The sequence below is a fragment of the Schistocerca americana genome, chromosome 3 (genome assembly GCF_021461395.2).
Source record: "Schistocerca americana isolate TAMUIC-IGC-003095 chromosome 3, iqSchAmer2.1, whole genome shotgun sequence".
Taxonomy (NCBI): Eukaryota; Metazoa; Arthropoda; class Insecta; order Orthoptera; family Acrididae; genus Schistocerca; species Schistocerca americana.
The window spans coordinates 631,425,649-631,440,947 of record NC_060121.1 but is presented as its reverse complement, the minus strand read 5'-3'; the positions used below and the strand labels follow the sequence as shown (position 1 = coordinate 631,440,947).

At 42.0% G+C, this 15,299-nt stretch overlaps 1 protein-coding gene across 1 annotated transcript in view; it reads right to left on the bottom strand.

Moving 5' to 3' along the window:
- The window catches only part of LOC124605545 (ATP-binding cassette sub-family F member 3), an 89,804-nt gene that overhangs the window by 37,633 nt on the left and 36,872 nt on the right, over nt 1-15,299 (bottom strand). Inside the window, exons 3-6 of the mRNA XM_047137303.1 lie at nt 14,217-14,391; nt 13,842-14,071; nt 2,454-2,558; nt 2,159-2,317 (exon numbers count right to left, since the gene is read on the bottom strand). Coding sequence (XP_046993259.1) covers nt 2,159-2,317; nt 2,454-2,558; nt 13,842-14,071; nt 14,217-14,391 — 669 coding nt within the window. The remainder of the gene's footprint in view (nt 1-2,158; nt 2,318-2,453; nt 2,559-13,841; nt 14,072-14,216; nt 14,392-15,299) is intronic.

Below are 15,299 nucleotides of genomic sequence, written 5' to 3'. Positions count from 1 at the left end.
GCTTGCGGTGTGGTTTCAGTTGCCTGAGACGGCAGTTGCATGTGTGAGTTGCATCTGCACAGTGAGTGATTCGTCTACTGTTGATGTAGGCCTTAATGGCTGAAAGCTTTAATTGTGAGGACTTTTTGTTGCGCGTACCTGTGACTAAGCATCTCCGCCATATGAAGAGAACGCAGAGGGAGATTAGAAGGGTGATATGATACTGTGTGAAGAATCTGACGAAGCACTGAAAGGCTGAAGTTGAAACAAGGCCCCGTGAGTAGACAACATTCCGTTAGAGCTACTGATACCCTTGGGAGAGCCAACCATGACAAAACTCTTGCATCTGGTGAGCATGATGTATAAGACAAATGAAATACCCTCAGACTTCAAGAAGAACACAATAATCCCAACTCCAAATAAAGAAGGTGCTGACAGGTGTGAAAATTAATGAACTATCAGTTTAGTAAGTTTAATAATTGGCTGCAAAATACTAACACGAATTATTTACAGAAGACTGGAAAAACTCTTAGAAAATCACCTCGGAAAATATCAGTTTGGATTCCAGATAAATGTAGGAACACTTGAGGCAATACTGATTCTATGACTTATCTTATAAGACAGGTTAAGGAAAAACAAATCTATTATTACATCATCTGTAGACTTGAAGAAAGCTTTTTGAAATGTTGACTGGAATATTCTCTTTCATATTCTGAAGTTGGCAGGGGTAAAATACAGGAAGTGAAAGGATATTTACAATTTGTACAGAAACCAGATGGTAGTTATAAGAGCCGAGGAGCACGGAAAGGAAGCAGTGGTTGAGAAGGGAGTGAGACAGGGTTGTAGCCTATCCCAGATGTTATTCAATCTGTATATTGAACAAACAGTAAAGCAAACAAATGAAAAATTTGGAGTAGGAATTAAAGTCTAGGGAGAAGAATAAAAGCTTTGATATTTGCTGATGACATTACAGTTTTGTCAGAGACAGCAAAGGACTTGAAAGAGTGGTTGAATAGTATGGACAGTATCTTGAAAGAAAGATGTAAGATTAACATCAACAAAAGCATAACAAGGATAATGGAATGCAGATGAATTAAATCAGGTGATGTTGAGCGAATTACATTAGGAAATGAGACACTTAGAGTAGTAGATGAGTTTTGCTATTTAGGAAGCAAAATACGCGATGATGGTTGAAGTAGAGAGGATATAAAATGAAGACTGGCAATGGCAAGAAAAGCATTTCTGAAGAGAAATTTGTTAATGCTGAGTAGAGATTTGAGTGTCAGGAAGTCCTTTCTGAAAGTATTTGTATGGAGTGTAGCCATGTATGGAAATGAAACATGGATGATGAAAAGTTTAAACAAGAAGAGAATAGAAACTTCTGAAATGTTGTGCTACAGAGGAATGCTGGAAGATTAGATCGCTAGATCACGTAAGTAATGAGGAGGTACTGAATATAATTGGAGAAAGGAGAAATTTGTGGTACAACCTGACCAAAAAAAGGGATCGGTTGGTAGGACACATTGAGGCATCAAGTGTCTGCCAACTTAGCACTGGAGGGAAGCATGGGGGGTAAAAATCATAGAGGGAGACCAATAGATGCATATAGCAAGCAGATTCACAGGACTACAGGTTGCAGTAGTTACTCGGAGATGAAGAGGCTTGCACAGGTTACAGTAGCATAGAAAGCTGCATCAAACCAGTCTTTAAACTGAAGACAACAGTAACATGTATAAAGCAGATGCACTTTAAGTACTGCAGGGGCAGTGGTATGTAGGGTTTGACTTCACAACAGTAAATCATTGTCTGCCTCTTTTCTGGGGCCATGGTCCCATTGAATACTATAGTTCAGTTAAAATTACTCTATAGTCTGCACTTCATACGAAAATTTTTATGAAATTTCACAAATCAAGGGGTCAAGTAATAAATACACTCTGAATGAACCAAGGATAGGACTCTTGGAAATTGCTGATAAATATCTAGACAGCACCATGAAAATTTTATGAACAACAGGATACAAAAGATTGACTTACGCAACTACACAGGAATTTCTGCATTTCCCATTATACCAGTATGCTCTTGAAAGCTCCCCTCGACAAAATCAATAAATTAGGAGGAGGAGCAGGGAAGAAAGGCAAAAAAGAAGGAAATTAATACTCATACTAATGAATACTCTCACCCATTATTTAATTTTGTGCTGATTTCCTTTTCTTTAGCAATTAGTCTTTCACGAACAGTATCACACTGGAGAACACTCTGCAATGCAGTTGTGTCATCTCCAACCACTTCCTGCTCCACATGGAGAACAGATATGTGTGAAGGTATCCGCAGTTGTCCACTGAAAAGAACAATTAGTGTTGTTAGAACTATGGCATTCTCATTTAGTGTATTTACAAGATATATTAAAGAAAATACACAAAAACTGCGTAGTGTATATGACTGTAACAGTAGGTAAATATTCACTCTCCACTAACCTTGATATCATCCTCAAAAGAGTAGTCTTGCCAAGACCATTTCTTCCCACAAGACCATACCTTCTTCCAAACGCCAATGTGAGATCAGCAGCCTGCAGCAAGACCCTTCAAATTTCAACGAATACACACACATCATGAAACATTTATCATTAATTATTTAATTTTACTTGTTCATTATAACTAATGAAATTTCTGCAAAAAATTTGAAATATTAGTCTTTGTAGGGGATAACTAGTATGAAGGACAATTAACAGAAAGAAAACTGTCCATGGTCTTTCCAAAGGAACAATTCCATTTCTCACCTTAACTGCTTTAAGAAAAATCACAGAAAACTTGAATCATGATGTCTACATGGGTATTTGACCTTAACTCCTTCCACAAGGAAGTTGAGCAAGCTAATCACTGTGCCCTTTCACTCGGCAGATGCAGTGGATCCCTAACAGATCGTCACTGAAAGTAAGAACTGGGAGAGGGAGAGGCGTCGTTTAAATGAAAATAAGGAAAAGGGAGCCTCAATGACTTAACACAAAATTTATTCAAATTATAGCTACCGTAGCAGTAAAATGAGTCTACAATGGCTAACAAAGAATCAAAAGAAAAATGATCATTATCACAAATTCTGACACTGTTAGTTGCCTTCTATCACATTATGCATTCACTGTTCATTGTAACATTTAAATTTAATTTCCTATCTACAATTTTTCCACCAATCATTATCAGGATTTCTGTGCAACAATTTTCACTTTAATGCAGGCTGCTATACATTTATTTTCACATTTTGTATTACAAATGATAACTGTTACTGCACAAAGTCTGCTTAAGTCCCTTTTCTTGAGAAGAGAAAAAAAGTACTTCAGGAGCAAACTCCCATTATGAAGTGTCAGTTAATATTCATTCATTCATTCATTCCTATGTCCGGTCAGCATTTCCAGAAGGTAGCAACTCCGATGGCCTTGTTGCAAGGAAGAAGCCTCCCCGAAGATTGTATGGATTACACAATGAAAAATCAGTACAGTCGGGCGCACCCTGGGCAACATTGCACATCAGCAGCAGTTGATTCTTCCACCACCAGTCAACACAGAAGTAGTGTCAGTTAATCACTGAATGTAATTAATAGACTGTGCTCCAAAATTCACTGTAGCCAAATCAGAATATATCTTAGTGTTCATTATTGTGTACTACTTTACTCCAAATAGGTAACCGTATAGAGCGTGAACCCAAACTCTGACAAAATTTTGGACGTTGTTCAGGGATATTGTCCGAGTATTTTGGTATAAAGGACTTTTAGTTTCTGGTGGCATAGTAAAAAGTAACTGCATTTCCATGTACTTATGGAAATACAGTCCTGCCTCGAGCAAACACAGGTTGTCCTTGTTTTGACAATGAGACATGTTTGGTGACGTTTCACTACCATCAGTGAGTTCATTTATTTTCTTAGTAACAGATACTGATTTTATGCGGCCTTCTGACACTTTCAATACAACTAACATTGCTCCAGTTTGTCATTTTTTGTTGATTTCACTCTTCCACGCCTGTATAGGGTAAGTAAACTGTACTTTCCAAGTGTGTGTGAGAAAGAACATTTTACATAACATGTAGCAGCATGAAATAGCAGAGTCAACAAAAAAAATTACAAACTGGACGAACATATCAGCTGTGCTGACAGTGTCAAGATAGCTGCATTAACATCAGTATCCAGCACTAAGAAGGTGAGGCCGCCAATTGTGAAATTCAGATTCGATTCATACTGCGCATAATAAAAGCTCATGGCCAGAGGTGTAATGTGGCAAAGCACCAAGATGCACTTCTCAGCCGTTGTCGAGAAAATCGACCGTTAAAAGAAACCGTTGCGTTGAAATACTCTCTATGATTAATAGTTTTCTACAGCGTCATGGCGCAGCGGTAAGCGCTCGGGTTCGTAATCCGAAGGTCGCCGGATTGAATCTCGCGCCATGCAATTTTTTTTATTATTAGTTTTTTGTAATTCATATATATATGAAACTATTAATGAATTGCTTATGCATGTTGGTGAAGGCGGATCGCTCTCCGACTGTACCGCCTCCATTTTTCCGTTTTTTTAACAGGATCTACCAAAGCTCTCCCGTCCGCACTGATTTTCGACGATGTTAAAAGTTGCGCTAGGGACCGCATCTACCTTCTTTCGAAGTTAGCAGGCAACTACGCTGTTTTGCGGCGGCTCGCTTCGGCCCATTCAACATCTGTCCTTCAAGTGTAACGAGCGAGTAACGGAGTTTATATTTCATACCTGCCACAGCAAATTTGTGTTCGTGGGGTTTCTATTCTAATTCGAACGTTTGACTTACGCTATACGTATTGGTTTCGGAATATCGTTTCTACGTCTTCCGTTAACTATACGTGGTTAACATTATGAAGACAATTAATAACATTTGTGAAATACAACTTTGTTTGCGGAAAACATAATGATGTTCGAAGTCGCCAGTTTTCCACGACAAACCACTTTCAACAGTTTATTATATGCATAATTGTTGCAACTGGTGTGTGTGTGTGTGTGTGTGTGTGTGTGTGTGTGTGTGTGTGTGTGTGTGTGTATAAAATAAAGGGAAACATTCCACGTAGGAAAAATATATCTAAAAACAAAGATGATGTGACTTACCAAATGAAAGTGCTGGCAGGTAGACAGACACACAAACAAACACAAACATACACACAAAATTCAAGCTTTTGCAACAAACTGTTGCCTCATCAGGAAAGAGGGAAGGAGAGGGAAAGACGAAAGGATGTGGGTTTTAAGGGAGAGGGTAAGGAGTCATTCCAATCCCGGGAGCGGAAAGACTTACCTTAGGGGGGAAAAAAGGACGGGTATACACTCGCGCACACACACACACATCCCTCCACACATATACAGACACAAGCAGACGTATTTGAAGACAAAGAGTTTGGGCAGAGATGTCAGTCGAGGCAGAAGTGCAGAGGCAAAGATGATGTTGAATGACAGGTGAGGTACGAGTGGCGGCAACTTGAAATTAGCGGAGATTGAGGGCTGGTGGATAACGGGAAGAGAGGATATGATATATTGAAGAGCAAGTTCCCTTCTCCGGAGTTTGGATGGGTTGGTGTTAGTGGGAAGTATCCAGATAACCCGGAGGGTGTAACACTGTGCCAAGATGTGCTGGCCGTGCACCAAGGCATGTTTAGCCACAGGGTGATCCTCATTACCAACAAACACTGTCTGCCTGTGTCCATTCATGCGAATGGACAGTTTGTTGCTGGTCATTCCCACATAGAATGCGTCACAGTGTAGGCAGGTCAGTTGGTAGATCACGTAGGTGCTTTCACACATGGCTCTGCCTTTGATCGTGTACACCTTCCGGGTTACAGGACTGGAGTAGGTGGTGGTGGGAGGGTGCATGGGACAGGTTTTACACTGGGGGCGGTTACAAGGGTAGGAGCCAGAGGGTAGGGAAGGTGGTTTGGGGATTTCATAGGGATGAACTAAGAGGTTACGAAGGTTCGGTGGACGGCGGAAAGACACTCTTGGTGGAGTGGGGAGGATTTCCTGAAGGATGGATCTCATTTCAGGGCAGGATTTGAGGAAGTCTTATTCCTGCTGGAGAGCCACATTCAGAATCTTATCCAGTCCCGGAAAGTATCCTGTCACAAGAGGGCACTTTTGTGGTTCTTCTGTGGGAGGTTCTGGGTTTGAGAGGATGAGGAAGTGGCTCTGGTTATTTGCTTCTGTACCAGGTCGGGAGGGTAGTTGCGGGATGTGAACGCTGTTGTCAGGTTGTTGGTGTAATGCTTCAGGGATTCCGGACTGGAGCAGATTCGTTTGCCACGAAGACCTAGGCTGTAGGGAAGGGACCGTTTGATGTGGAATGGGTGGCAGCTGTCATAATGGAGGTACTGTTGCTTGTTGGTGGGTTTGATGTGGACGGACGTGTGAAGTTGGCCATTAGACAGGTGGAGGTCAACATCAAGGAAAGTGGCATGGGATTTGGAGTAGGACCAGGTGAATCTGATGGAACCAAAGGAGTTGAGGTTGGAGAGGAAATTCCGGAGTTCTTCTTCACTGTGAGTCCAGATCATGAAGATGTCATCAATAAATCTGTACCAAACTTTGGGTTGGCAGGCCTGGGTAACCAAGAAGGCTTCCTCTAAGCGACCCATGAATAGGTTGGCGTACGAAGGGGCCATCCTGGTACCCATGGCTGTTCCCTTTAATTGTTGGTATGTCTGGCCTTCAAAAGTGAAGAAGTTGTGGGTCAGGATGAAGCTGGCTAAGGTAATGAGGAAAGAGGTTTTAGGTAGGGTGGCAGGTGATCGGCGTGAAAGGAAGTGCTCCATCGCAGCGAGGCCCTGGGCGTGCGGGATATTTGTATATAAGGAAGTGGCATCAATGGTTACAAGGATGGTTTCTGGGAGTAACGGATTGGGTAAGGATTCCAGGTGTTCGAGAAAGTGGTTGGTGTCTTTGATGAAGGATGGGAGACTGCACGTAATGGGTTGAAGGTGTTGATCTACGTAGGCAGAGATACGTTCTGTGGGGGCTTGGTAACCAGATACAATGGGGCGGCCGGGATGACTGGGTTTGTGAATTTTAGGAGGAAGGTAGAAGGTAGGGGTGCGGGGTGTCGGTGGGGTCAGGAGGTTGATGGAGTCAGGTGAAAGGTTTTGTAGGGGGCCTAAGGTTCTGAGGATTCCTTGAAGCTCCGCCTGGACATCAGGAATGGGATTACCTTGGCAAACTTTGTATGTGGTGTTGTCTGAAAGCTGACGCAGTCCCTCAGCCACATACTCCCGACGATCAAGTACCACGGTCGTGGAACCCTTGTCCGCCGGAAGAATGATGATGGATCGGTCAGCCTTCAGATCACGGATAGCCTGGGCTTCAGCAGTAGTGATGTTGGGAGTAGGATTAACGTTTTTTAAGAAGGATTGAGAGGCAAGGCTGGAAGTCAGAAATTCCTGGAAGGTTTGGAGAGGGTGATTTTGAGGAAGAGGAGGTGGGTGCCGCTGTGACAGAGGACGAAACTGTTCCAGCCAGGGTTCAATTTGGATAGTGTCTTGGGGAGTTGGATCATTAGGGGTAGGATTAGGATCATTTTTCTTCGTGGCAAAGTGATACTTCCAGCAGAGAGTACGAGTTTTGTGTGTGTGTGTGTGTGTGTGTGTGTGTGTGTGTGTGTGTGTGTGTGTGTGTGTGTGTGTGTACACACATTTGAATTACAAAAAACAAATACAAAAAAAAAAAAGTTGCATGGCGCGAGATTCGATACGGTGACCTTCGATTTACGAACCCGAGCGCTTACGGCTGCGCCACGATGCTGTAGAAAATTATTTATCGTAGAGAGCCGAACGGTTTATTTTAACTGTCGATTTTCTCGACAATGGCTGAGAAATGTATCTTGGTGCTTTGCCACATTACACCTCTGGCCATGAGCTTTTATTATGCGCAGTATGAATCGAATCTGAATTTCACGATTAGCGGCCACCCCTTGTAAGAAAATAAACTAAACCCACTGACAATGATTAAATTTTACCGAAGTATGTTTAGGTATGAAAAATGAATTTGCTCAAGGTAGAACTGTAGAAGGCAGCAAGTATCGACAAAAAGGGAGTGAATAACTGCATTACTTTGGTTTATGACCATTTTTACATTTGTATCTGTACTGATCTGAAAGTATTTGCACAACACTGCAAATTTTGACAATATGCCTTTGTTTTGAAAGGAACTTTTTCTGGCCACTCACAGTACTTCCTGCTGACAACGGCAACATCCACTTTACTCTTTGCCCTCAAGCTTGTATTCGGTTCTGCTTTGTTCTGTTTCTCTGCCAGTGTAAGTTGTATGTTAACACTGATATACAGCAGTATGGATAGGTTTACTAATGAACAGTTGGCTGATATGCACCTCATTTTGGGTTCACACAATACAATGAAAAAGTAGCACAATGACACTGCTGAGCTGTTCCCACAGTGAGAGCATTCACTTCACAGCACTTTCACACCTGGCATTGTAGTACAACTGTTTTGCATTGCATACCAAAATTCAAAGTCTGGGGTTTACTCTGTATAAACACTCCCCACACTCCCCCCCCCCCCCCCCCCCCACCCTCATAGACATACAGAAATAATCCAATGGCAAAGTCAGGCAAGAATTAATTCTTATTTTTCCTATTCTGTTGCAACCAGCAAATTTTGCCACAAATTTGAAGAAAAACCAAAATCTGTGGACATGGTAGCTAGATAAAAGTATAATTATCAGCCTGTTCACACACTGGAATTCAAACAGTAATACAAAATATTGTATATGCACAGGACGAAAAAAATTGCATACTGTAATTACTACTGCCAAGAATTGTGTGACTGATTGACAATTCATACAGTACACAGTTTTTTAATACAGGTGCTAAAATTATTATGTATAACACTGCACGAAAAATCCAATAGTCTGCTGTAGCTGTATTTATTCAGGCCAATTATAGATCCACACAACCGGTTACGCAGCTTTTAAGTTGCATCTTCTGATGAATATCTGTACAGATTTTTTTTAAGTAATGCTTTGATAATAAGGAACTGAAGTTATCAGCGATATCTTAAAGTACTGAGGTACTAGACTTAAACTTGGAGGAAAATATTACACATCAAGTTAAGAAATTAGGTGTGGATCACACATGCCCCACAAAGAAAGACCTTATACATATTTAATAAATATGATTTGCAATTTCATACCAAAAGAAGGTTATTTACAAATGCTACGTCATATAGTGTGGGGAGTAGTTACCCAACTGATGTGGAGCACCTGCCAAAAATGGGACAGACCTGTGTTAAAATCAGGAACTGTTATCAATTTACTGATTAAAATATGTTCTTGTTGGCCTACATCAAGGATCAGCAATGTCCCTCATATATGTTACACAGGCAAGTACTGGTTTCTATGATAATTTAAGAATAAAATACTAGTGATGAAAAATAGTAAAATTAATGTATCGAAATCTAGTGAAAATTATTTTAACTGTTTTAGGGGCCAGCAATGACAAAGGAAGAAGTTTACTCTGCTGGTCAAAATTAGCAAAAGCTAACACACTCATGTGCATTTGTCACCAACATAGCAGCTGACAACCAAGCTATAACATCCCTTGCGTTGTTGAAGGGTGTGCTGTGGCTGCCGTCCCGGTACTGAGACGGTGACGAAAACTGAACTAATGCGGGCAACCCAGAAGATATGAAAAATGCAACACTAGTGCTCTGCTGAGGAACTGTGGTCATCTTGCGAATTATTAGACTCGGCTCTCTGTAACACTTACAATTCAAATTGGATAATGCTAAATATAATTATGTTGCTAAGATGAACTACTTATTTCTAAGTCATTAAAACAGTGTATACAGTAAATGGAGCAGATGGCCTCCAAGTGGACCGCAAGTGGGACTAAACATGAATATTACCACAAAAAAGCTGAAATTAGCTAACCAACAGGTTAGATTTTGATACCCCTAACTTCAAAAATTTAAATAGTCAAAACTGGCCAATAAAGCTCAGTGCCTAAACTCTGGCTATTGAGTGTATTATTAGGGGACTGTCTTATGGACTTTATCATATGTATCTCTTCAAGTACATCTAAAACATCGCACTCTATTTATGTACCATCTCCAGGTTGTTGTGGAGATCTGAAATATAATTTTGATTATGTAATAAATGAGATGTTAGCATTGATTTCGAACTGCTCACTTTGAGATATTCTTTAAAGCGAATTGTGAAACCACTACCCGTTTGCCCAATGTACTTTTGAGAACAATCATTGCAGGAAATTGAATAAATCCCTGTGTTCTTATATGGGTTACTGACTGGCTGTTCCCTGTGTTATACTTGGAACCTACATTTTGAGGGATAAAAAACACAGGATTTATGTTATTCTTTTTTCAATGTTTACCTGAAAGGGACCATAGGGAACGTGGTGGTAGTTCTTAATGTCCTGGCTAACAGGTGATAAAGGGGTAGAAAATGTGGAGTGGTTATTGGAAGAAGATGTCATGTTTAATACTTCCTTATTATTATTGGGAACAAAATTTATATTGTAACCATTAGCTACTGCAATACTGCTGGATAACATCTACGAGGGGCATTGTCTGCCGCTTGACAAAGGCTGACAAGAACACATTTTAATTAGTACAGTGATGACAGTTTGTGATTTTAACACAGGTCAGTCCCATTTTTAACAGTTGTTCCATGTCACTTGAGGACAGTCCCCGTCTTTTCAGTTTTAGTCAATACTTTACTGTTTTTACACAAGGATTAGTTCTGGTTTCTAATTCTATTCCTTCATTTTTAGACATGACACTCACCATAGATGACGGTCGTTTTGTTTTATCAACTGAGGATTGGTTTTTATCAATTGAGGAGGGCTGTAAAATTTGCCTAACCATGCCAACCGTTACTCTGCTGCATTCTGTAACTACTCCCCACACCATATGACATACCATTTGTAAATTAACATTCTTTTGGTATGAAATTACAAATCACATTTATTAAATACGTAGGCTGGAACTTAAATAGTGGCAACACTGCTGTGGAGACACTATGCAATGAAATTTACTATTGTCGCTGATAGCACACATTGCTGACATACTTACCTTATCTTTGAGCAAATGGACTTACCCGTCCCACATGACGCATGCGCACAATGAGAGAAAAACAGTCACTTGTGAGCGAGCAGTCTAACGTAACGGTGTCACTATGTTTTCGAAACAGGAACAGCGGAGTTTGATCAAGATTGACTGTACCAGAGGTCGTACAACACGACAGTGTCACCAAGGTCTTCAAGAGGCAGGCGGGGAATTTGCATTGCCATACATAACAGTGGCACGTTGGGTAAAAGCCTTTAACAAAGGTCAGCAAACTGTGGCAGACATGCATCGGGCAGGTCGTCCTAGCATCTCTGAAGAAGAAGTGCATAATGTTGCTGCGTTAGTCAACAGTGATCGACACTATACGATTCGTGAGCTCGCCCATGAAACCAGATTAGCACATACAACTGTGCTTCACATCTTGAAGGAACGCCTGGGCATGTGAAAAATTGCATCACGATGGGTTCCGCACGACTTGATGGAAATGCAGAAATGGCTGTGTTGTGACGCTGCTCAGACGCACTTGGAGTGCAAAGGAGAGGCTTTCTTATGCCATATTGTAACACTTGAGACATGGGCCATATCTTAAGAGCCAAAACTGAAACGCCAATCCAACAAATGGCATCATTATGGGTCACTGTGAAAATCGAAAGTGTGTCAGAGCTCCAGTATGGGGATTCTCGTGTACAACTGTGATGGTGTTATCCTAATGCATTACGAACCTCCAAGGCAGACTGCCAATGCACAGAATTACTGTTCATTTTTGGAACATCACTTGCAACCAACTTTGCGAAAGAAGTGGTGACACTTTCTGCGCAACCCATCCGTTATTTTTCAAGACGATGTGCAGGCGCATACAGCGCAAGCTGTGGCTGCTCTGTTCGGTCGATGGGACTGGGAAGTACTGTACCACGCACCATACTCACCGGACTTAAGTCCTTGCGGCTTTCATTTGATTCCGAAGATGAACAAACCACTTCGTGGCATTCACTTCAGAATTGTTCCAGAGATTTGACAGGCAGTAGACAGCTCCATTCGCACCATCAACAGAACAGGTTCTGCTAACGGTATACTATGCCTTCCACATCGCTGGAAACTACTTTTAACAACAATAACAGGTGCAAACATGTAACTCTCTTGTGTCAGTTGTGAATATATACACTCCTGGAAATGGAAAAAAGAACACATTGACACCGGTGTGTCAGACCCACCATACTTGCTCCGGACACTGCGAGAGGGCTGTACAAGCAATGATCACACACACGGCACAGCGGACACACCAGGAACCGCGGTGTTGGCCGTCGAATGGCGCTAGCTGCGCAGCATTTGTGCACCGCCGCCGTCAGTGTCAGCCAGTTTGCCGTGGCATACGGAGCTCCATCGCAGTCTTTAACACTGGTAGCATGCCGCGACAGCGTGGACGTGAACCGTATGTGCAGTTGACGGACTTTGAGCGAGGGCGTATAGTGGGCATGCGGGAGGCCGGGTGGACGTACCGCAGAATTGCTCAACACGTGGGGCGTGAGGTCTCCACAGTACATCGATGTTGTCGCCAGTGGTCGGCGGAAGATGCACGTGCCCGCCGACCTGGGACCGGACCGCAGCGACGCACGGATGCACGCCAAGACCGTAGGATCCTACGCAGTGCCGTAGGGGACCGCACCGCCACTTTCCAGCAAATTAGGGACACTGTTGCTCCTGGGGTATCGGCGAGGACCATTCGCAACCGTCTCCATGAAGCTGGGCTACGGTCCCGCACACCGTTAGGCCGTCTTCTGCTCTCGCCCCAACATCGTGCAGCCCGCCTCCAGTGGTGTCGCGACAGGGGTGAATGGAGGGACGAATGGAGACGTGTCGTCTTCAGCGATGAGAGTCGCTTCTGCCTTGGTGCCAATGATGGTCGTATGCGTGTTTGGCGCCGTGCAGGTGAGCGCCACAATCAGGACTGCATACGACCGAGGCACACAGGGCCAACACCCGGCATCATGGTGTGGGGAGCGATCTCCTACACTGGCCATACACCACTGGTGATCGTCGAGGAGACACTGAATAGTGCACGGTACATCCAAACCGTCATCGAACCCATCGTTCTACCATTCCTAGACCGGCAAGGGAACTTGCTGTTCCAACAGGACAATGCACGTCCGCATGTATCCCGTGCCACCCAACGTGCTCTAGAAGGTGTAAGTCAACTACCCTGGCCAGCAAGATCTCCGGATCTGTCCCCCATTGAGCATGTTTGGGACTGGATGAAGCGTCATCTCACGCGGTCTGCACGTCCAGCACGAACGCTGGTCCAACTGAGGCGCCAGGTGGAAATGGCATGGCAAGCCGTTCCACAGGACTACATCCAGCATCTCTACGATCGTCTCCATGGGAGAATAGCAGCCTGCATTGCTGCGAAAGGTGGATATACACTGTACTAGTGCCGACATTGTGCATGCTCTGTTGCCTGTGTCTATGTGCCTGTGGTTCTGTCAGTGTGATCATGTGATGTATCATCAAAGCTTTAATTAAAAGAATTGTTCTGTACTGATATACAACAGAAGATGCAGCTTAAAAGTAGTGAAACCTGTTGTGTGGGTCCGTAATTGCTTTGAATAAATACAGCTGCAGTGGACTGTCTGACTTTTCATTCCACATTATACTTAATAATTGCAACACCTGTATTAAAAAAAAGTCTGTTTACTGTAAGAACTGTCAGTCAATCGTATAACTATTTTAGTTGCCACTGCCCCAGTTCTAAAATTATTTGTACTGCCAAGAAGGTAGATTAGTTACCTGTTACCATAAGCGACATCAAAGTTTTCTATGCGAATGTCCTGAGTCCGATTGTTGCCTTTATCCTCCAATTTTGTTTCCTTTTTGCTAGTAACTTGTGAAGCAGTTGCTGTTTCTAACCGCGGACCTGTTGTTGCTTGATTTCTATTCATTTGCATATCCAAGCTTCTTTTCTCTTGCTTTTGTTGTAGCTTTGCTTCAGCTTTCTCAAGTTTCTTTGCATCAACTTTCTGTATAAAGAATTAAAAAGATTTCTAAAACAACATTAATATGACAGTTTAAAGATTTTTTTCAAGAATGAGTCAAACTTCCAATGACAAACTGTTGTACAGCAAATCATTATATGACAAGTATTACCATTTGAACACTACTTACTAATCCAGCATCTCTAGTCATCATCCAAATGCTTTTGATGTCTTGCACATTGTCTTCCAAATTGGCAGCCATAGATGCAAGGTGAACAGGAGCATTGAGAACTTTAGTTGGCCCATGATTTAGTAAATCAGACTTATTTGGTTTTAGAATTCCTAAGAGCCTTTCACATATATTTCTGAAACAAATTAAACATTATTTGAAAGTTATAACAGAACTTTACTGCAGCCTGTAAAGGACTGTGAAATAATAGGTTGAAGTTAGATATACAGGCAGTGCCAGCCCAGCAGTTTTTTGATAAAGTATATGGATTGACAATGCGTCAGTTTTGGAGTCAAGGGAGGATAATTTTAGGTTACAAATCACCATCTTTGACAGTTTCCAGCCTATGGCTGTGTCTGTAGGTTACAAATGAGAGGTGGAAAAAAATGTGTTTTCAGTGTCAAAAGTGAAATAACATTCATCATATGTAATTCCTAGTTTGGCAGTATTTCGCTATACAGTTTCCCAGTCCTAATAATATTGTGACTGTAACTGCCATTAATTGAAGCTTAAGTGGTATGAAATTCAACAGTGTAGTACCGTACTGTAGTATACTACAAGCATTTACTGCATAGAAGCAAAAATATGACTAGTGCAACACAAATTGCCAATGACAAAGCTCAGATATTTTTACTAACTTTAGAAAGGAGTTTGTGATAACAGATTATGCTGCAGTGTAGCACAAGCTCTAGGTTACATTGAGAGGTGAAACAGTGAACTGCCGAAGTCAATAAATGTGACATCACAAGCAGCTCAGACAGAGTAACTGAACAATTAGTGTAGTATTGCACTGTTTGGAAAGTAGATACAGGTTAAACAAGGAGCTGATCAGTCTGCATCAATATATAGTTCATCTAGTGTTAGTGACATAAGCCAGAAATTTGATCGAATTATGAAAGTATGTACGAGTGGTAAAACCAAGGTGCTGGAAATGGAGTGAAGAATGCCTTCCAGCTGGGATATTTGCAATAGTGCATGAGAAGGCTAAAAATGTAATGGATAGCAATTGGACTGACAATAACAAAATCAGGTGAGAGAGATAAT